This window comes from Bubalus kerabau, chromosome 1, assembly GCF_029407905.1.
Source record: "Bubalus kerabau isolate K-KA32 ecotype Philippines breed swamp buffalo chromosome 1, PCC_UOA_SB_1v2, whole genome shotgun sequence".
NCBI classification, from domain to species: domain Eukaryota; kingdom Metazoa; phylum Chordata; class Mammalia; order Artiodactyla; family Bovidae; genus Bubalus; species Bubalus kerabau.
The window spans coordinates 173,755,101-173,776,026 of record NC_073624.1 but is presented as its reverse complement, the minus strand read 5'-3'; the positions used below and the strand labels follow the sequence as shown (position 1 = coordinate 173,776,026).

Below are 20,926 nucleotides of genomic sequence, written 5' to 3'. Positions count from 1 at the left end.
GGACGCAGAGTGCTCACATCTCATGTCACCTTGGAGTCAGTAATGCAAATTATGGGCTTCTGAGTGAGGCAAGAAAGGGAGCTGGGTTTTTTAGGGATATGAAAGGAGAAGCGTCTTTAGGGTACCCAGAAGAGGCTGGTATCCCACTTTCCAAGTGTTCTGGGTAATTTAAGTGATACTGTGTTTGCATTAGTTCCTCTCCTGCAGGAAAAGCAATTAAATAAAACTTGCCTTAGTTGGCAACCCCATCTTCAGGTCAGCAGAGCCAAGGTCAGGGAAGTGAGCAGAGAATCTCTGAGAGAAAACAGACTTGGTCAGCCAGCATTGTGTGTTCTGTGCAAGGTCACATTGTGAAGGTGATGAACCCGCCTTCAGGAAGCTTCCAATGTGGTGGAGTGTGGTGGGCCTAGAAAAGACAGGAGGAAATCACTGATTCTGGTAGAATACCCTGGGGTGGCAGCTCCAGGAGGGGAGGAGGGGGTGGGGGCTTTGGAGGTACAGAGAGCAGTGGTGATTAGCTGGGTAATCTGACAATCTTTGTGGGGCCAGAGAGGATTAGGATGTTGGCCTCTGAGCCAAAGCGTGCACAGGAGGGGTTTCCCAAGGTGATGCGAGGGGAGCAGCAAGGAAGGCTGGAGGCCCAGCAGGCGCGCTCAGCATGTGACACACGCACAGCAAGGCTGGGGGTTGCTGGGGAGGCTGGGAGAGCTGAGGCAGGAGCAGGCACTACCTGGGGCCCCGAGTGAGGCTGGCGTTGGGGAGGGCGAGTTCAGCGCTAAACCAGGGACTCAGGGCCTGGCTTAGGTGAGCCGTGTCCCGGAAATGAGAAAGGTGTCGAGAGTTCTGGCCACGCGCAACAAGGAAAGAGCTGAGACAGCGGGGCTTCCAGACAGTTCAGAGCCGGCCCTGTGCTTCCGGAGAGTAGCCTTGACCTCCCCCTGCTCCGTATTTTTTTGCTGTCCTCAGGTTTCTAGTACATTTGGTTATCAGGTTTCCTGGCCTGCAGCAAATGAGAAGGGGTGTTGCTCCTGGAAGCAGGCACGGGGCCAGGAGAAGTGACTTCGAAAGGAGCAGCGGAGAAACTACGTTGAGTGAATAGGAGCAGTGAAGGGGCGAGCCTTCCTCTCCAAGAAGCAGCCTTGGCACCCGCGTTAGATTCGGTCAGGCCCAATAAGCTGGATTTGAGAAAGCAGGAATGGGGGGAGAGGGAACTGTGTGAAGCATGTTAGGGGAGTTTTCCTTAGAAATGGTTCAAGTCGGATCGATTTTTGCGCTCAGTGGGGAGCCAGTTCAGGGGCAGGCCGGTCCCTCTGGATGCCAGATGGATGAGGTGTGACCACTCCTGCTAATGGACCGTGAACGGTACCGGAACTTTTAACGGAGCTCGAAAATTGGAAGTGGTGAAAAGCCAAATTTTGGGTGTTAACTATTGATCATTTCCTGGTTTCAGCCACATTGTAAATCACCTTGTGAGGGCAAAATGCAAAGAGGTGACTCTGCACAAGGATGGGCCCCTAGGGGAGACAGTTCTGGAGTGTTATAACTGCGGCTGCCGCAACGTCTTCCTCCTCGGCTTCATCCCTGCCAAGGCCGACTCGGTTGTGGTGCTGCTGTGCAGGTGAGGGCAGGGCCCCAGTTCCCTTGTTTGGGGGGGTGCCTTTCAGGCGAAGACTCAGTCTCTCCACGGCTCCAACTCTCTGGAGCTTTAAAATAGTTTTAAGTGGTTTCTGCCAACTGGCGAGGTCTAAGGAGGTTTGTAGGGTTGGGGCTTGTTACAGAGCTAGGAATGTCATATGACCCTTTTGGGGTGTCTTCTGGTTAAATCATAAAAGTTTTAAGAGTTCAGACCTCAAGAGCATGGGGAGATGCATTTATTGCTGACAATTTAAAGGCACTGTGATCATACAGTAAAATGTAGGGAGCACCACTCTGAAGTGAGAGGTAATAAGGGGGCAGAGGTCATCCTCACCTGGGCTCTCCCCGCCCTCGGGGTTTCTGCAGGCAGCCCTGTGCCAGTCAGAGCAGCCTCAAGGACATCAACTGGGACAGCTCCCAGTGGCAGCCCCTGATCCAGGACCGGTGCTTCCTGTCCTGGCTGGTCAAGATCCCTTCTGAGCAGGAGCAGCTGCGGGCGCGGCAGATCACCGCCCAGCAGATCAACAAGCTGGAGGAGCTCTGGAAGGTGAGGGCCTACAGCAAAGCACGTCCCACTCTGTGCCAGGTGTTGGTGGGGGAGGGGGCTGGGACCGGGGCTGGGGTCCTCAGAAACAAGAAGGAGGGTGCCAGGGATGCCTCCTGCCAGGTCTCTGGGAAAGGAAAGCTCTGGCCAGTGGAGTTTTTCTCTTCTTGTTGAGGGCAGGGGTGGCTGGTGGGAAGGAGGAGGATGGAAGCTGGCGGTCAGCGACTGCGGCTGGACACGCCAGGAGGAGCCGGGCTCGAGCAGACAGCTGGGACTGCAGTATACTGTGTGAAACCTGCTTGGGCTTGAGATGTGTGACATGTTGGAGCCAGGGCGACACCAGGCTGGGGGCCCGCAAGATTCCTGCCCTGCCCACAGGCCGTTCTCCAAGGAAGCCCTCCTCTGGTTCTGGCTGCTTGCACACACACACACACACGTACACATTTTATTTATTTTTGGTGCAGGATGTAGGGTCTTGGTTCCCTGACCAGGGATTGAACCTGCAGCCCCTGTAATGGAAGCTCAGCATCTTAACTAGTGAACAGCCGAGAACTCCTAATTGCTGTTATAATTAATTAGGCTAGAGATTTTAATTAGGCACCCATATAATTTTAAAAATGTGAATTTATCTTCTCTTCAGCTGCAGGGCAAAATATTTGTGAAGCATTGGCTAGCAGGGACCCTCTCCACTTTGATTTTCAGGTTGCCGCAGTTATCTCGCTGTTCTTGTTTATATCTCAACAGCCCACTTACCTGCCAAGAGAGAGTGTGTTTCTCCTTTTGGTGCAGTGTAGTAGGATCAGGAGGAAACGGGGAGCCGGGCCTTCCTTTCTTTTTACACACTCGGGGAATCCAGTGCTCTTTCTGGCAGCTGGGGAGAATAACCTCTCCCGTGTCAGGGGCTAGGTGTTGGCTGAGGAACGTGCCCACCTGGTGGAATAAGTGTGTCAGGCTGTGTTCCTGGGGCTTCCCCATCTGTGTGCCACGTGGGCTTCCTGACGAGAGGGCTGGGCCACTGGGAGCCCTGCTCGTCCTGAGAAGTGATGGCGGGTGTGCACTCGCATACAGGGCGTCTTAAGTAGAGGTGAGAATGGGGAAGAGCGTGGTGCCGGCTCTTGTCTCTAGGAGAACCCTTCTGCCACCTTGGAGGACCTGGAGAAGCCCGGAGTGGACGAGGAGCCGCAGCACGTCCTCCTGCGCTACGAGGACGCCTACCAGTACCAGAACATATTCGGGCCTCTGGTCAAGCTGGAGGCTGACTACGACAAGAAGCTGAAAGAGTCGCAGGTGATGTGGTGTGTGCACGAGGGCTTGTTCATTTTAACAGAGCATCTCTCCTCAGGTCTGCGGAGGGTGGGTTTCTCTGCAGACTGCAGATGCTGACTTGGGCCTCGGTGCAGCCCCTGAGAGACGGAGCCGCGGATTAAGGACAGGCCTGTGGGCAGGTGCCCCGCCACTCATGGCCAAACATCCATATAGGTGCTGTCTGATCTAAAGTCCAACAAACATTGCTTCCATTTGGGCTTGTAGCCTTTGCCGCGGTGGGGAGAGTCAGACCCCAGGAGCCCGAAGCACCCTGAGGACGCTCCTGTGCCCATTCCTTGGAAACTGCACGGGAATCGGGAGCCCCGAGGCTCACGGGCCATGTCCTCAGCCGTCAGCTTCCTTCTCTCCCTCCACCACCCACAGAGCAGCTGTCTCCAAGAACAGACGTCGTGTGGGGGGGGGTCTTCTGGTTGTCCTCTGCAGGTTTTGGGGTCCTCACGCCTTCTCTCCTGGATGTGCCCTGGTTGGTGTTTCAGGCTGTCTGGTGCTGCTTGCCTAGAGGCACCTACCTATGGAAAACAGACACGAGGAGCCCAGACCCGTGTCTGTGTTGCAGGCTAACAGGGCTCTTATTTTTTATGTGCTCAGACTCAAGATAACATCACGGTCAGGTGGGACCTGGGCCTTAACAAGAAGAGAATCGCCTACTTCACTTTGCCCAAGACTGACTCTGGTAATGAGGATTTAGTCATAATTTGGTTAAGAGGTGATTTTAAGTTTTAAAATATTTGTGACTCTAAGTAGCATAAAATTCCTAGCTTCACCCTTGTAAAGTGTCCCTGAATTTGAACTGTTGGTGGTGGTGTCTGTGATGCGTGTGAAAACGCCGGTTTTCCTGTTGTCTTCCCTCTGTAAGACATGCGGCTCATGCAAGGGGATGAGATATGCCTGCGGTACAAAGGGGACCTGGCGCCCCTCTGGAAAGGGATCGGCCACGTCATCAAGGTCCCTGACAGTATCCTTTGTGTAAAGAAGGGCCGGCACAGGCAGCCTCTGCCCCAGGCTCCGACGGGCTTGTCCCAAGTACAAGAGACCTGTGTGGGCCACCATGGAGAGCGGTCTTGAGGCCTCAAATGCAGGGAAGGCTGTGTGCAGCCCCTTTAACTCTGGTTTGTTTCAAGCCATCAGGCTCTAGTTGTCCTAGCTGATACAGAGCTGCTTAGGCAGAAACCAGGGTACTCCGAACCGTGTGCCCGAGGGCTCTGTGGAACCTGGGCCCTGGGTTTGGCTGTTCCTTGCTGGGTGCCACCCTAGGCTCGTGGGGAAGACGCCCCTGGCTGCAGTGGCCGGAACCTGCCATGGAGAACACGGGCCCCTCGCTGTGCTTCCTGTGTCTGGTGCGGAGGGGCTGTCTCCTCAGTGAGCGAAAGCTTTGACAGGATGAGACTTAACTCGGCGGTGTAGATTATGGCGATGAGATTGCTATTGAGCTTCGGAGCAGCGTGGGCGCCCCTGTGGAGGTGACTCATAACTTCCAGGTGGATTTCGTGTGGAAGTCAACCTCATTCGACAGGTATGCCCACCCCCTTCTGCCCGCCGCTTGCCTGCATCTGCTTGGCAGGCCCCGGCCCTCGGTGTGGCTGCAGTCTCCCCACTGCTCTGTGTTGTGGGGAGCCAGGCTGCCTGGCAGCTCCGTGTGCCCGCCACTGACCTGCAGCTTCCCCTTCAGAATGCAGAGCGCACTGAAAACCTTTGCCGTGGACGAGACCTCCGTGTCGGGCTACATCTACCACAAACTGCTCGGCCACGAGGTGGAGGATGTGATCATCAAGTGCCAGCTGCCCAAGCGCTTCACGGCACAGGGGCTCCCCGACCTCAACCACTCTCAGGTTCTCACCTGTCCCGGGGGCAGGAGGGTCCCAGGCCCCAGGGCCTGCGTGCTGAGCGGCCCTCCGCCTTGTCTGCACCCCTAACGAGCGCTTGTATCCGAAGGTTTATGCCGTGAAGACTGTGCTGCAGAGACCACTGAGTCTGATCCAGGGCCCACCGGGCACAGGAAAGACCGTGACCTCAGCCACCATCGTCTACCACCTGGCTCGGCAAGGCAACGGGTAGGGCTCTGTGCAGCCCAGGGTGGGGAAACGGAGGGGCCCAGGGTACCTGGCACGCTGCTTCCTACGCCATTGGTAGTAGGTCTGGCCTCTGTGGCTGCTTGTAACAAGTGAGCTTGCACAGGGTAGGTTCATCCTCGGTTGTGTTGTGCCTGTGTGCACCTCAGAGCTTGGAAAGGCTCAACAGTGTGGTCAGGAGGTGATGACGCCGGAATCAGGAGTTAGTGGGGAGTGGCATGCACAGTGTGAAGATCAGGAAGTTCCAGACCACCCACCTTGTTGCTCCTTTAGCACCCTGTCACTCCTGGCTTTAGTCTTAGAGCTTGAGTCGGCTCCCCTGCCACCTGTGATCCAAACAGTGGTCTTGCTCTGGGCTCTTCTCTGGGCGAGCACTGACATTGCGCTCACATTTTATTGAAGGCCTGTGCTGGTCTGTGCTCCAAGCAACATAGCCGTGGATCAGCTGACTGAGAAGATCCACCAGACCGGGCTGAAAGTCGTGCGGCTCTGCGCCAAGAGCCGCGAGGCCATAGACTCCCCGGTGTCTTTCTTGGCCCTGCACAACCAGATCAGGAACATGGACAGGTGGGTGTCGGGTCCCTGGCCTTAAAGCGAGGCACGTCTCCCCGGGGCAGGCCCTGGCGGCACCCACCTCCTGCTCACACGCCGTGTTTGCAGCATGCCAGAGCTCCAAAAGCTGCAGCAGCTGAAGGATGAGACCGGGGAGCTGTCGTCGGCGGACGAGAAGCGTTATAGAGCCCTGAAGCGCACTGCCGAGAGGGAGCTGCTCATGGTGAGCTCCTCACCTGCCCTGCTGCCCGGGAACGGGTCTGGGCCTTTGGGCTTTGTCTTCCTCACTTGTTCACTTTGGGCTTCCCTGGTGGCTCAGACGGTAAAGAATCTGTTGGCAGTGTAGGACACCCGGGTTTGCTCCCTGGGTTGGGAAGATTCCCCTGGAGAAGAGAATGGCAACCCACTCCAGTATTCTCGGCTGAGAAATGCTGTGGACAGAGGAGCCTGGCGGGCCACGGTCCATGGGGTTGGAAAGAGTGGGACACGGCTAAGCAACACTTGGAGTTTTACGTGTTCTCTGGGCCAGAGGACCTGTTTAGATGCATTAAGTCCATGTGTAGCGCCTGTAGTGGGTTCTATTCCATTTGAGGAGAGAACTCTGATACCATCCTCCGTGTGCTTCCTCTGAGGTCACACAGAGACATCTTATTGTCTGAAATGACAATTTTGTGCGGTAGAGTCCACTCCCTGCCAGCCTCCCTGTGGCTGGACTCTTGGTCTGTGCCTGGAGCCCCAGGCAGGTCCAGAGCACTGTCTCCTACTCTAGGTGACTTAACCAACTGAAACCATGGTTTCCCTGGCTCGGCACTGCCCCTCAGAGGCTGTCGTGAGGCACCACGCCCTTTTTGAGGCATGACTCGCAAGCACTTAGGATCACCACAGCCTGGACCGTAGAAGCTGTCAGGAAGGGTGTGGACCAGAGTGGCGTCTGCGTCCCGTCCTGCCTGCCCTTTGGGGTCTGGGAACCTTGACCTGCAGGTGCCCTGAGGCCTGGCTCTCTTCCCCAGAACGCAGATGTCATCTGCTGCACGTGTGTGGGCGCAGGAGACCCGAGGCTCGCCAAGATGCAATTCCGCTCCATTTTAATCGACGAAAGCACGCAGGCCACCGAGCCAGAGTGCATGGTCCCCGTGGTCCTTGGAGCCAAGCAGGTGGGCCAGAGCACGTCCATCACAGTCTTACTTGACGTTTTGGGTGCATTCTCTTTTGTTCTAGTTCTGTGTGATGCTTAGTGCTGGAGGTTTGCTTTAGTGTCCTAGGCTCTGTTTCCTGCCCTGGCAGAGCACAGAGGGGTGCACAGCAGGCCTTGAGGGGGTCTTCCACGGGTGGGCACGGCACAGAGTGCCTTCATGAAGGTTAAGAGCATGTCCCGTGTGTGGTGGGCAGTTTCCCCCTCCAGGTCAGTGTCTTGCCACTTGGATTAGTGTAGGCGGGTGGTTGTATGGACCCCCCAGTCCTCTTAGTCCCTGAGTGGACATGGAGGCTGTCCACATTTGAACTGTGATGCGGGCCTCTTATCACAGCTGATCCTCGTGGGTGACCACTGCCAGCTGGGCCCTGTGGTGATGTGCAAGAAGGCGGCCAAGGCTGGGCTGTCGCAGTCGCTCTTTGAGCGCCTGGTGGTGCTGGGCATCCGCCCCATCCGCCTCCAGGTCCAGTACCGGATGCACCCTGCGCTCAGCGCCTTCCCGTCCAACATCTTCTACGAGGGCTCTCTCCAGAATGGCGTTACCGCAGGTAAGCTCGGCCCAGTGCTGGGAGTCTGGGGACAGTGCCTGGTTTCGCTTCCTTCTCAAGTGGCCTGAGGTGGTGACTGTGTGTGTAGGGGCCCCTCAGAGAGGTGCAGTGGGCAAAACGTGTGCTCTAGAGTGCAGGACGTTCTTGGGCATGGGCGAGGGGGAGCCCGCATCTTGGTAAGATTCGCAGAGTCAGCCTTGAGGATTCCCGCAGTGGTGCATCACACACAGAAGAGGCGGTGAGACGACTGCCTGCCCCACTGCTTCCTCTGTTGGCGGTTCTCGAGGCCTGTGCACGCCCGAGAGCAGACTTCCGCGGTGGCCCTGGGGTGTCGGGCGCCTTCGGGCTGTGCTCACACCTGCGGTGCCAACAGGCTGCTGTGCATTGGCACCACCACACACCTGTGGCAGGCCCTGTCCCGAGTTCAAAGTGAAGAGTACTCCGTTTACTGGTCCCTGAGGCACGTCCTTGGGATTCGGTGTGAGGTGGGAGAGGATGGTCTCCCGAGACGCTTGGCAGGTGTGTGAGGTGCTTGAAGGAAGGACCCACACACTAGTTACACAGACTGGACAGTTCGTAGGCATTTTCTTCAGAGGGATCAAAGCTGGCCTGTGGCTTCAAGGAAAACATTTCACAGTATTCATCACCAGTGATAAAATATGAGACTTCACTCCAAAATGAGAGTTTTGGAAAACACATGTCCCCTAGTATGAGCTTACCATGTCTTCCAGGTGCCGAGTAAATTTTCTGATGAGATCATGGTGGTGATGTGTCAGGGGTGTCAGCCTTTGGAAGCCCTGCCTGACAGGGTGAGCAGCACTTCCCATTCCAACAGGCAGCAAGGGTGCTTCCACGTCACTGGGGGTCAGAGGCCATGCAAGTCAGGGCAGAGCAGAAAGGCCATCGTCCCTGAGCTACAGGGCAGCCTCTCATCCAGTTTTCAGATAGAATTGAGATAATGCCACAGTAGTGGGAAAGGTCTTAAAAGATGCTTCCTGGGACTTCCCTGGTGGTCCAGTGGCTAAGACTGTGTGCTCCTGGTGCAGGAGGCCTGGGTTCAATCCCTGGTCAGGGAACTAAGATTCCACACGTTGCAAGTAAGGGTTCATGTGCCACAACTAAAGATCTCAGGTGCTGCAACTAAGAACTAGCACAGCGAAATAAATACTTGAAAACAAACATGCTTCCCTTTTCCAACCACTTGCATCTGTGAGGCCTGTCTAGCCTCACATGCTGTGAGGGCTCACAGGAGACTGGGAGCAGTTGAGTAAGCTGGACAGTGAAGTGTGTTGATAAAATTCACTAAATATATATTTTAGTGAAATATTATTTTTCATAAAAATATTTTTAAGTTAATATGTTTATCTTTCAATGAATTCTTTAAATTATTTAAAATTTTGGGGTTTTAAAATACAATAAATATCAGTAGATGTAATGCACAGAAATAATAGCTGTTTGGACTGCTCCACTTTCAGAGTTTAAAGAGACGCTGAGAGCAGCATTCGTTTGAGAACTGCTGATTTAGAGTCTTGTTAATGCCAGCAGCCCATCACATCGGCTTTGTTTAGCCCACTTTATAGATGAGGAGACTGAGGCGGAAAGTGTGAGTGCCTGTCCACGGCCACACAGCTGCTGTGCGATACAGTCTTGACCCTTGGAGCTGCTGGTCTGGCGGGTGGTAGGACTAGAAAAGGCCAGGTCATGAGGAGCTTGTTGGTGACGCAGTTGACGCTTGTCGGGAAAGCCACCACTCAGCACTGGTACACACTCCCGCTGGCCTTGCTCCACCTTCATGGCATCGGCTCCACAGGTTGCTGGCGGTGGTTCACTGCTGAACCGTCACTGTTTGGGACATGGCACCCCCGAAGTAAGTTTTTTAAAAACTCTGAGGAAGTGTAAAGAAGTGCCCAGGCTTAGTGAGCTTTCACGAGGAGACCGTGTCTGTTACCAGAACGTGCACCTGGAAGCCCCGCCTCACCAGCACCCTGCAGCCCAGCAGCGAGCCCTGTCTGGGATGGTGCGGGCGCCCCGCCCCGGGGTGGCCGACGTCAGTGGTGGGGGCGTGTCTACAGCATGGGAATTAGCCGGCACTGTTTGCTAGCCCTTGCCCTGTCCCTCGCAGGTGGTTAAACGTTTGCCAGCCCCGAGCTTGCTCTAGCCACTGCCCTCACTTGAAACATTGAGTCTTTGCCTCATTTTCAGCTTGACATAAAAGGGATCATACCATGTGTCCTCACAGCTCAGGCTTTTCCTTCATCTATGGTAGTCTGTTTTGGTGCAAAAATTCCAGTTTTTGTTTACATTAATTTGATTAGGTGTAACTCCAGTCAGAAATTCCCAAAAGAATGGATGGACTGTCTGATTGGACAGACTGATTTTCAGCATCGTAAGGACTTGCAGAGGACTGAGCACCTAAGATGAACATAAAAGAGCTTGAGGACGGTGGCAGCTCATACTCGGGGATGTCACGAGTTACTGTCCAGCTGCAGTCCCAGAGACGCTGCACACAGGGCCTGAGATAGAATCCAGAGGCAGACCCACCTGTCCACACGCCTTGGTTTGGGACAAGACGTGGGGGATCAGCAATGTCATTGTTAAAAGCCAGGTGTGAGTACATATGAGTCCCTTAAAGTACATCATAAACCTTCTAGAAGGAGATAGAATATTTTCTTTACCCCGGGGCAGACATAGGCCACAGAAAACACTAACAGGGAGATCTGTTCCGCGAGTAAGCCAGCTTTGTACCAGGTATAGTGCTAAGTGTTGCTGGGAGTTTCAGTCAGAGGACCCCCGCCAATGGCCTCCCCTGGGACCCACAGACCTGGGTCAATTGCTGGAGCATGCCGTTTCCTGCTCTGCCGTGTGCCTGCGCCCAGGATGGAATGGCCTCCACTCCTCTCTCCACCTCAGCTCACCCAGACCCGCTGCACTTTTCTTCTCTAACAGGATGTTTTCTTTTTTCTCTTCCATGATGCCAGCGGATCGTGTAAAGAAGGGGTTTGACTTTCAGTGGCCCCAACCGGATAAACCAATGTTCTTCTATGTGACCCAGGGCCAAGAGGAGATTGCCAGCTCAGGCACCTCCTACCTGAACAGGTAAGCAGAGACTTGTCTGTGGTGCCTTCTGGCCTCAGTGACAGCTTTTCCAGTGGCTGCGCACCTGTGGTCTTGTTTACTGTGGTGAAACTTGTCCTTGTTTTCCTTGTGCTCATTCTGTCCACACACTTAAACCAGCAGCATAGGTCCAACCTCATCTTTTCAGTGTATGTTTCCTGTTGAGCAGATCCTTTAGGAGCCCCCGTGTGAGCCTTTTCTGTCCCTCCTGACTCCGTTGGTAAAAGCTGGGCTGCCCGGCCATGGTGTGCCAAGCAGGGCCTCCACAGGGTTGCACTGGAGGCGAGGCTGCCCCTGAGCCTTCCACAGCCTCTAGCCTTGGGGGGGTCTCAGGAGCCCAGAGATGGAGCCTGGGAAGTGAAAGCCTGACTTTCTTAGGACGGAGGCTGCAAACGTGGAGAAGATCACCACGAAGTTGTTGAAGGCGGGCGCCAAGCCGGACCAGATCGGCATCATCACGCCCTACGAGGGCCAGCGCTCCTACCTGGTGCAGTACATGCAGTTCAGCGGCTCCCTGCACACCAAGCTCTACCAGGTACGCCCCGGGTGCTGCCCTTCCACTGCCTGGCAGCGGGGGGCTCTGCCAGCTTCAGGTCCCAGGCTCATCTGTGGGATTCAGTGGTGCATTTTGATACACTTTGTGCGGGCTGAGGGCTCCTTGAAGGAAGCCTGTTGGCTGACCGTGATTATTGCCCCTGTAGGAGGTGGAGATTGCCAGCGTGGATGCGTTCCAGGGGCGTGAGAAGGACTTTATCATCCTCTCCTGTGTGCGGGCCAATGAGCACCAAGGCATTGGATTTTTGAATGACCCCAGGCGACTCAACGTGGCCTTGACCAGAGCACGGTACAGAGAGCTGAGTCTCGCTGGGCCTTGTACACAAGGGGCAGCCCTTCTTGCATAGGAGGCTTTCTGAGGTGCTGGGAGGGGTTGGCCTGAGAGCTGCTCCCTGCCTGCTTCTCCTTCTGTCAGTTCTCGCACCCCAGCCGCGCCTTGGGCTGTGGCACGGGGCACGGTAGAGGGGCCTCGGCAGTGCCGGGGCAGAGGGCTCCCAGCAGCAGTCTAGAGAGAACCTCTCGCCCGTGAGTTGTCTTTGTTTCTGTGTCCTGGTGGCTTTCTGTCCAGTTGCCTTGTTTAGCTCTGGAATATAACTTTTGAAGTAGTGAGGGACCCAGAGAATCAAGTGGACCCCATGTCACCCCCACATGAAACCAGCAACAGCCACCCTTGTGCCAGCTGCAAGCGGGACTCAGGTTCACATGTTGGCTCCCTCCCCACTGAGGGCACCTTGGTTTTCACTTGGTAGCCAGCATAGGCGGGAGAGCCCTGAAACAGCTGATGAATGTAAGCTTACCCCCAGAAGCTTGGCTTGGGCACCAAGTGACGTGCCCAGCCCATCAGAATGCCTGAGGCGGCTGTGGACTCTGCCTCTGCCACGTGTGACTTGGTTGTCCAGGAGGCTGACTCAGGTCTGCAAATGAGGAGACTCGTCTCTGAGTTCATCTTCCCACAGAGATGTTTTGACATCTGGGCTCAACAGAAACCTGCCCTCAAATAAACCCAAGTGCAGGGTTGGCAGCTTACAGGATGGGCTCCAGTGAAAGTCACCTCAGTTCGCAGTTACCCAACCATCCCCAGCATTCCCAGAGGGTGCTGCATAGGCAGGCCGGGCATCTAGGCAGGGAGGTTGAGGGTGGCTCTCAATGCTCCTGTGTGCTGAGAAGACAGGGGCGTGGTGGGCAGGGTGCCAGGGGAGCTGCCTGGGTACCTTGCACTTTCAGTTCAGTCTCTCAGTCGTGTCTGACTCTTTGCGACTCCATGGACTGCAGCACGCCAGGCTTCCCTGTCCATCACCAACTCCCAGAGCTTGCTTAAACTCATGTCCATGGAGTCAGTGATGCCATCCAACCGTCTCATCCTCTGTCATCCCTTCTCCTTCTGCCTTCAGTCTTTCCCAGCATCAGGGCCTTTTCAAATGAGTCAGTTCTTTGCATCAGGTGGCCAAAGTATTGGAGCTTCAGCATCAGTCCTTCCAATGAATATTCAGGGTTGATTTCCTTTAGGATTGACTGTTTTGATCTCCTTGTAGTCCAAGGGACTTTCAAGAGTTTTCTCCAACACCACAGTTCAAAAGCATCAAATCTTCAGCGCTTAGCCTTCTTTATGGTCCAGCTCTCACATCCATTCATGACTACTGGAAAGCCATAGCTTTGACTAAACTCTGGGTTTCTACCTCTTGCAGATATGGGGTCATTATCGTGGGCAACCCGAAGGCCCTGTCCAAGCAGCCGTTATGGAACCACCTGCTGAACTACTACAAGGAGCAGAAGGTGCTGGTGGAGGGACCCCTGAACAACCTGCGGGAGAGCCTCATGCAGTTCAGCAAGCCCAGGAAGCTGGTCAACACCATCAACCCGGTGAGCGCCCGCCACGGGCAGGGAGAGACTGCTGGGAACCCCCTCCTCCCCAGGCCAGTGTTCTGGGCCTGTGGCAGTGCGTGATGGCAGGTGGGACTTGTGACGAGTACGAGCTGGGGGTGGGCTGAGAGTGTCAGTGTGTGAAGACGAGCGGTGCATGCTAGCCTGTCCCCGCAGAGCTCCCACGCCAGGCGCCTCGGCTGTCCGAGGCTTTCTCTTCTCGGCCCTTGTGGGACACTGTGTCACAGGTGGCGCCCAGCAGCTCGCCGTCAGACCCAAGCAGCTGGAAGCTTGGTAACCCATGGTGCTCTGGGGCTTAAGGAGTGGGTGCTGCCCGAGCTGTTGGGCATCAAAGGCAGGGTCAGGCGAGGAAAGGTGGGCAAAGCCCGGAGCACACGAGTGGCAAGCCTCTGTGTGTGCAGCTTGGCCACCTCCCAGGCCACCAGATGTTTGGAAAGTTCTTCCTTGTGTCAGCATGACAAATTCCTCACTGACCTAAACCCTTTGCAGGGAGCCCGCTTCATGACGACAGCCATGTATGATGCCCGGGAGGCCATCATCCCGGGGTCGGTCTATGACCGGAGCAGCCAGGGTGAGTCTGCGGGGGACCGCCTGGCCCTGCACTCGTTGACTCTTCCCACGCCCACACCTTCCAGCCCTGTCACTCCTGCGTGACCTCTCACGCCTCTGTCCGCAGAAACCTGCCTGGCAGTGAGAGTTTTCTCAGCTTCGCTTGTTTGAAATCAAATAATTGGTCTTGGGCAATTTCTCAAAAGACTGATGTTTTAAATAATGCAGCTCTGGTGTGCAGTGGCGCCTCAGCAAGTCCTGCAGCTCCGTCAGTTTGCTTGTACGCCCTCACCCCACCCTGCCTGCCCTTCGCTCTCCTTCTCTGTGGGAGGGGCACACCTGCAGCCTCTCTCAGGTTTTGCTGCTTTCCCTGAACTTCAGCTCCATCTGTCAGACCTCAGGGTTGGGCACCCTGCCTCTCTAGCTGGGTGAGGCTTCTGTGTACTGTGCACTAAGGCCGAGCCTGGCCCTGCTGCCTGGAACCCCTCCTCCGGCCTGAGGCGGTCTGTCGCAGGTTCCCCTTCATCCCACAGGTCCCTGCCTCCCGGGACCCTTCCCTGAGCCAGCTGTCTTGGAGGGCCAGCGCCTCGCCCATGTGCTCTGCCACCTGCCCAAGTCTCGCAGCTGCCTTTGGCCTCCTGCGTGCTTGCCATTCACCTCCAGGGCAGGTGGACCCCAGCTGCTCCTCTTCCACAGGAAATTGTTAGAGACCCTTTCCCTGCCGCAGTGTTCTTCCGGTCGTTAGGCTCAGACTGGGGGTTGTGTTGTTAAATAACAACAGATCTTGTCACCATATCTGATGAGTCCCTGTGTAGCTGAGGGTGTCCTGGGTCCATCCTTCATCCCTGAGGCCCCGTGGATCTGCCTTGACCGAAGGTTGCCCTGGGGGCTTTTGTCTTCAGTGAGATCCACTGGTGTATCAGGCTTAAGCTTTTTCTTAGGGGTGGCGGTGGTAGCTTGTGATATAACATTTGCAGTAAAAAGGGCTATTGAAAGAAATCAGAAATGCAGCGTGGTTTCCGTTTTTCACATCTCCGTAGGCCAGTGGTTCCCAGATTCCCCCAGGAGAAAATGTTCACTCCCAGACACCAGCCCCAGGAGGCTGTCGGGTGGGGAGGATGTGTTGTACGATTCTGCATCAGGTGACTTTGCTGTCGGAGCACACCAGGCAGCGCTGGGACAGACAGCAGTGAGAGGACAAGACAGACGCTCCCGCTGTGGGCAGAGCAGCGGGCCGTGGGCTCGTTTGGATGCAGTGTGACGCCTGCCGTTCACCTTGTGTCTTACAGGCCGACCCTCGAACATGTACTTCCAGACCCACGACCAGATCGGCATGATCAGCGCCGGCCCCAGCCATGTGGCTGCCATGAACATCCCCATTCCCTTCAACCTGGTCATGCCGCCCATGCCGCCACCGGGGTATTTTGGACAAGCTAATGGGCCAGCCGCAGGTGAGCGCTGAGCGGGGTCCCGTGGAAAGCCGGTTTCGCCTGGGCTGGGGTCACACCCTAGGGTCGAGCAGGCATGCTTGTCTGTGAGGCTCAGAACCTCTTTCAGGGAACCCTGGACTGCTGTCTTTCAGGCCGAGGCACCCCGAAAGGCAAGACTGGTCGTGGGGGGCGCCAGAAGAACCGCTTTGGACTTCCTGGGCCCAGTCAGACGAATCTCCCCAACAGCCAGGCCAGCCAGGATGTGGCGTCCCAGCCCTTCTCCCAGGGCGCCCTGACCCAAGGCTACATCTCCATGAGCCAGCCCTCCCAGATGAGCCAGCCCGGCCTCTCCCAGCCTGAGCTGTCCCAGGTGAGCCCTGGCCCCTAGCGTGAAGCAGCACGCCCACGGTGGGGTCAGAGCAGCCCAGGGAGCCCTCTTGGCACACCCAGGCCCGGTGACTCGCCCCTAACGACCTCAGCGCAGGCACTGTGGGTCGAGAACACCCCACACGCAGTGCTGTCCTGGGTAGCACATATCCAGTGGCGAGGTAACTGGTGTGGGTTTCCTGCCACGTGGGCTTCGAGGTAAGTTTCCAGATGATTTCTTGGGGCTAGCAACGGGTTGGACATGGCAGGTTCTCACGGCCGGGAGGATGAGTGCGCCTCCTTGATTCAGTGCTCATCTCTCCAACCTTGTCTCGCAGGACAGCTACCTTGGAGATGAGTTTAAGTCACAGATCGACGTGGCGCTGTCGCAAGACTCCACATACCAGGGCGAGCGGGCGTACCAGCACGGTGGAGTGACGGGGCTGTCCCAGTACTAGAAGGCAAGCTGGCCTCTGGAGGAGGTGTGGCTCTCGAGTCCTCCAGGGGCCGCCCACCCTGTCCCTGCCACTCGGGGTCCCGGTGCCTCTGCTCAGCTGTGGGGGAAGTGAGCCTCAGGCGCGCTCCTCTACCACTCTCCAGAGGGTCTTAGCACTGCTTCTGGTGGGCAGCCAGGAGGCAGAGGGTCCCCTCACCCTGACGAGGCCGGTCATGAGGGTGGAGAGGGCCCAGCCCCCAGGTGCCTGCGGCACCTCTGGGTGTGCGTCTCAGTCCCTCGGGGGCCCTGTGTCATGGTTGTCTGCCCATAACAAGGCCAGAGTGGAGTTAGAAGGCCTTGGGCCTGCCCCACCCGCCCATGACCAGGGGCTGTGGGAGCTGGCGATGCTGGGAGCAGGGGCAGGGCTGTTGATTGCACAGGCCCAGCAGCTGTGACTCTCAGCCACCTTGTCTCTGGGTGGGAAGTCAGTGGTTGGGGCCCCCAGCTGGCCACTGGAATGGGGGAGCGTTCCAGGCCAGGTCCACGAGCTGCCCTGGCTCCCACCTGTTCTAAAGCCTCTTGCCCTCCCTCTCTCCCTGACAGGTGGCAGCGGAAGAGCTAAGCTATGTGGCTTAGTCCATCAGCATCTTATTCTGGGTAATAAAAAATAAAAATAAATGGATACCTGTTTTCCACTGCTAAAACTGAAGCACCACTGTGAGCAACAGGAGAGGGAGAGGAGCACCCGAGGGAGAGAGGAGCCCGAGGCAGAGCGAGCGCCCACTGCTGGCACGTGGCGGCAAGGAGACGAAGGGAGAGCGGGAGGTGGGGCGGCCACAGAGGACCGCCGCCAGCGAGCCCCGCCAGCCCCGCTCGCGAGGAGCCCAGCTCGCCCGCCGCATCCACACCTGGGTCTGCGACCAGGGCGGAGGGAGGAAGACCCTCATCTCAGAGTAGCCCTTTCCTCTGTTCTTTTCTTTCTTTTTCTCTTTTATTGAAAGGGGACTACGTTTTAGCAGGAAAAAACTTCACGTTTCTGTGCTGAGCAGGCTGCTTGCAGTGGTGGCCGTGCCGGGAGAGCCCCACAGAGTGTGGGTTCTGTCCACACCGGCTCTGATACCGCCGCACTCATGCTGCCTGCGTTCTAGGAGGGTTTTCAAGAAAATATGGTGGTTTGTGTTTTTCTGTTTGTTTTTTAAAAATTCTTTCTAAGGAGTACTGAAAAATATACTTTCCTGAGTTTGTCTCTCAAATCTTAATGGTGGGCCTGGGAGATGCGAGAAGCTTCCAGAAACGAAGTTTAAACATGCCAACACGACTCAAGATTAGAATCAACACCTGCAATGGGACGAGGATTGTTTTCAGTTTTTAGCTTCCAGCAGCTTCTCCCAGCACATCAGGGCAGTGAGGGAGCACAGTCCTGGGCTGGGCAGGCAGCTCCGAGGGCCCTGCTGGACTCCCACAAAGCAGAGCGCTCCCGTGCGCCGTGGACTTGGCCCCACAGGAGGGGCTTCGGGCGGGACTGGCCGTGAGGCTGGAAGGCCGGAAGGTGGCTGTTCCCCGGCCAGTTGCTTCTTCCCCAGGGTCCTTCCTGAGGATTTGGTGAAAGGCGGCAGTCAGGAGGACCCATCCCCGACCCCAGGGAGGCCCCCACCACCCTGAGGCCAGTTGGAGTCACTGAACGCCCCCACCCCCACCTTGTTCCCCACCTGCCCCACTAGTTTGGAGCTGCTCTACACGTGGGCACAGCTTCCATGAGCTGGGGTCATTTGTGGGGGGAGAAAGGAGTAAGTTTCCAAAGTAAGCTGGTTTTGTGCTAAAGGGCTTGAAAGAGTTTGTCACAGGCGTTACACACGGCCTCTGCCTGGGTCTGAACTGCAACTTGAAGTTACTGTTGCTGGCAGAGGCCCCCCACGCCCAGCTCTTCACACACGGTGGGGTATTAGCCTCCCTGGCCGGCCCTGGTTGGGGACCATCTAGCCCTAACCCTGCCTGTCCAGGCCCTGGTGCCCCTGACCCCACCATCCCCCTCCCAGTGTGCCTTATCCCACAACCTCCAGCTGGCACACGGGGGAGAGGGGACGCAGGCCCCCTTCCTCTGGCACACAGGAGGGGGCACAGGCCGCCTTCTCTGGCAGGCCTCTTATTTATCACCTTCGCTGCAGGGCCTTCGGTCCCCACTTCTTTTGGTAGCTGCATAGTTAGGATAGGTTTCTGCTGTGACCCCTTGTGCGCTGTCCCCGCGGGTGACACACCCACCCTGTTCTGTTCCTTGGAATGCTTTGCCTCTGCTTTGTGCTGTTTGCTTTTTTTCTCCACCTTCTTAGCAGCAGTTACTATAAGTTCCCCAAATTAGAAAAACATCTGTACCAAGGCAATGTAACTTTTGGTTTTTGGTCAATTTGTTTTAAGCTCTTTTGTCACCAATAAAATCTTAATAAACATCTCTTGCTTTCACACTGGGACTGGATAACTGCAGGGGTGTGTGGCAGAGCACTTGCCCTGGGGGTCTGGCTGGTTGGGGATGTGGGGTTCAGAGCCACCTTGATGACAAAGCTGAGACAGGGCTTGAAAAGGGGGGCCTGGGCCTGGGTCCGGCGGTTCCTAGGTTTCGGGCACGTTAGATGTTGGGCTCCGGGACGGTTTCTCCCATGGCATCATTGTTGGGAACCCCCACCCTTTACCTTCGTGGTCAACGGTGATGGTCAGTGGCTGCCAGCCCCCACCCCCCGGGCCACATAACAAGAGCAGAGGGGCCAGCTGCGCGGACCACGGAGTTTATTAACCTCCGCCCCCACCCCGCCGCCCGCCCCGCCCGCCCCTCAGCGACAGCCGCACTCGTCCACCACCATGTCTTCGTAGTGCCGCAGCACCACGTTGTCGCTGTTATCGAAGAAGAGCACGGAGATGGGCGACAGCCGCGCGGGCACGCAGCAGGGCAGGCCGGCGGCGCCGGGGGCGGCCGCGTGCATGAGCGTGCGCAGCACCGCGTGGTTGAGCGCGGGAGTCCCGCCGGGTTCAGACAGCACCGCAGGCAGCGCGCACTTGCCCTGGCAGTAGTTGGCCAGGAAGCCGCGAGGCGCGATGACCCAGCGGTGCCAGCCCACCTCGCGGAAGCTCACGTAGAGCCGCCGTGCGCGACACGAGCCCCCAGAGCCACCACCCACTGGGAGCTCGGCCTCGCGCCGCGGCCGGGCCAAGGGGTGGCACAGGCGCTGGTCGAGGGTCACCAGCAACAGCGAGGCCTCGGCCAGGCGCGCGCAGGCCGCGGGGGTCCGGTGACGCAGCGCCAGCGTCAGGCGGAGGCTGCCGGGCGCCGAGGCGTTGCGGGCCCAGATGGAGCCCAGCAGCTCAGCACGCACCGGCTGTCCCAGGGTGGGCACCACCTGGCGGAGCCCCACCGGCCCGAGGCCCGCTCCCGCCGGCGCCACGCTCAGTTCCCAGCCGCCAGTCGTCCCCGCTGTCGCCTCCGCAGCCTCGAAGCGCAGCTCCAGGCGGGCCTGGCTCGGGCGCTCGGCTGGTTCCACGGCCGACAGGTCGAAGACGACGGTCCACTCAGGGCACTGCCCTGCAGCTGAGGCGGGTTCCGGGGGGCGAGCGGCGGCTCCTGGGAAGAAAGGGAGAGGGCTTGGCTGGCGCTGGGTCCCTTCGCGGTGCTGGCTGGCCCACGAGGGGGGCCTGGGTTGGGGACTGCAGAGAAAGGTGAGCGTCCGAAGGTGGGGGCGCACCGTCAAGCGCTGTGAAGCGCCAGGGGGTGGGGGCAGGGCATCACTTGAGAGGAAGAGGCCCTACCCAGTTTGCGTCAACCCGCGGTTGGGGACTTCGGCAGACAGGGGGCCGCGTGCGGGGGCGGGGGGTGGAGATTGGCGAGTGGGGGATGAACGAAAGCCCGCCTGGGGCCAGGGGAACCGATGCTGGGGCGGGGTGGCATCAGCAGGAAGGCATCAAGTGGTGTGAAGCGGCAGAGGTGCTGTGATGGAGTGGGGGCAGGGCTTCAGCTGCAAGCCAGGGGGCCCGGCTCGGAGTAGAAGAGCCTGGCTTTCGGACCGCTCCCTTCGCTGTCCCCCATCCCCTGTCCCCACAGGTGTCCACGCCCAGGACCTCATGGAGTACTGAAGCCCAGGTTGCTTGCGGGCTGGACGGGACGGGTGGGGATTCTCAGGGCTCTTCGGCCTCCCAGACCCACGCCGCCAGCGCAGACCCCACTCACCGCGGTCCAGGACGTGGCGCACGATGTTTCCCGCGACCCCCAGCTCCTCCACGTGGCACGGCCGCAAGGTGGCCCCCGGGGGCATCCTCCGCGGGTCCGCCCTGGCCTCCTGGTGGTCCCGGCGCCGGAACAGGCGCCACATGACAGGGGGTACGGGACGGGATTCGGGGGCGCCCCGGGGCACGTCGGGCAATCCGAGGGCCTGGAGCAGGGCGGCGGCGGGGCCCGGGGGCGCGGGAGCGCAGGCCGGGGGTGATGAGGGCAATAGCAGGGCCAGTAGGAGGAGAAGGACTCGGCGGCCCGGACGGCGGCACAGAGGTGGCATCTTCCTCACAGGCAGCGGCCGGGCGAGTGCTCAGGGCCTGTCGGGCTCCCTGACCTGTGGGCTGGGGGCGGGACCGGGGTCCCTGGAGAGATCTGGGCTGGGTCAGGGTCCCGGGGGGTGTGGCCGCGATCCTGAAGCCGAATAGGGACCAATTGCGGGGGCGGGGTCTCCAGGGGGCGGGGCAGGGGTCCAGG

The 20,926-nt window shown here is 57.8% G+C and overlaps 2 protein-coding genes across 6 annotated transcripts in view; one reads left to right on the top strand and one right to left on the bottom strand.

The window, feature by feature from the left end:
• UPF1 (UPF1 RNA helicase and ATPase) overlaps positions 1-18,641 on the top strand; it is a 33,761-nt gene extending 15,120 nt beyond the window's left edge. For 2 of the 5 annotated variants that reach the window (XM_055540870.1, XM_055540851.1), the window contains 21 exons: positions 1,451-1,618; positions 2,002-2,182; positions 3,305-3,466; positions 4,094-4,178; positions 4,362-4,460; positions 4,910-5,018; positions 5,175-5,334; positions 5,438-5,556; positions 5,977-6,141; positions 6,235-6,349; positions 7,137-7,280; positions 7,653-7,866; positions 10,845-10,962; positions 11,359-11,515; positions 11,682-11,824; positions 13,221-13,395; positions 13,906-13,987; positions 15,255-15,416; positions 15,548-15,765; positions 16,100-16,222; positions 16,801-18,641. In XM_055540870.1, coding sequence (XP_055396845.1) covers positions 1,451-1,618; positions 2,002-2,182; positions 3,305-3,466; positions 4,094-4,178; positions 4,362-4,460; positions 4,910-5,018; positions 5,175-5,334; positions 5,438-5,556; positions 5,977-6,141; positions 6,235-6,349; positions 7,137-7,280; positions 7,653-7,866; positions 10,845-10,962; positions 11,359-11,515; positions 11,682-11,824; positions 13,221-13,395; positions 13,906-13,987; positions 15,255-15,416; positions 15,548-15,765; positions 16,100-16,219 — 2,896 coding nt within the window. In that variant the 3' untranslated portion in view covers positions 16,220-16,222; positions 16,801-18,641. Of the gene's footprint in view, positions 1-1,450; positions 1,619-2,001; positions 2,183-3,304; positions 3,467-4,093; positions 4,212-4,361; positions 4,461-4,909; positions 5,019-5,174; positions 5,335-5,437; positions 5,557-5,976; positions 6,142-6,234; positions 6,350-7,136; positions 7,281-7,652; positions 7,867-10,844; positions 10,963-11,358; positions 11,516-11,681; positions 11,825-13,220; positions 13,396-13,905; positions 13,988-15,254; positions 15,417-15,547; positions 15,766-16,099; positions 16,244-16,800 lie in introns of all 5 variants that reach the window. The other 3 variants (XM_055540860.1, XM_055540842.1, XM_055540843.1) reach the window with 2 other exon arrangements.
• Positions 18,642-18,994: 353 nt separating this feature from the next.
• Positions 18,995-20,854, bottom strand: GDF1 (growth differentiation factor 1). Its single transcript, XM_055540900.1, has 2 exons — positions 20,408-20,854; positions 18,995-19,804 (listed from the first exon to the last, which is right to left on the bottom strand). The coding sequence occupies exons 1-2, from the start codon at positions 20,730-20,732 to the stop codon at positions 19,020-19,022; spliced, it is 1,110 nt and encodes a 369-aa protein (XP_055396875.1). The 5' UTR covers positions 20,733-20,854; the 3' UTR covers positions 18,995-19,019.
• Positions 20,855-20,926: the final 72 nt, after the last annotated feature.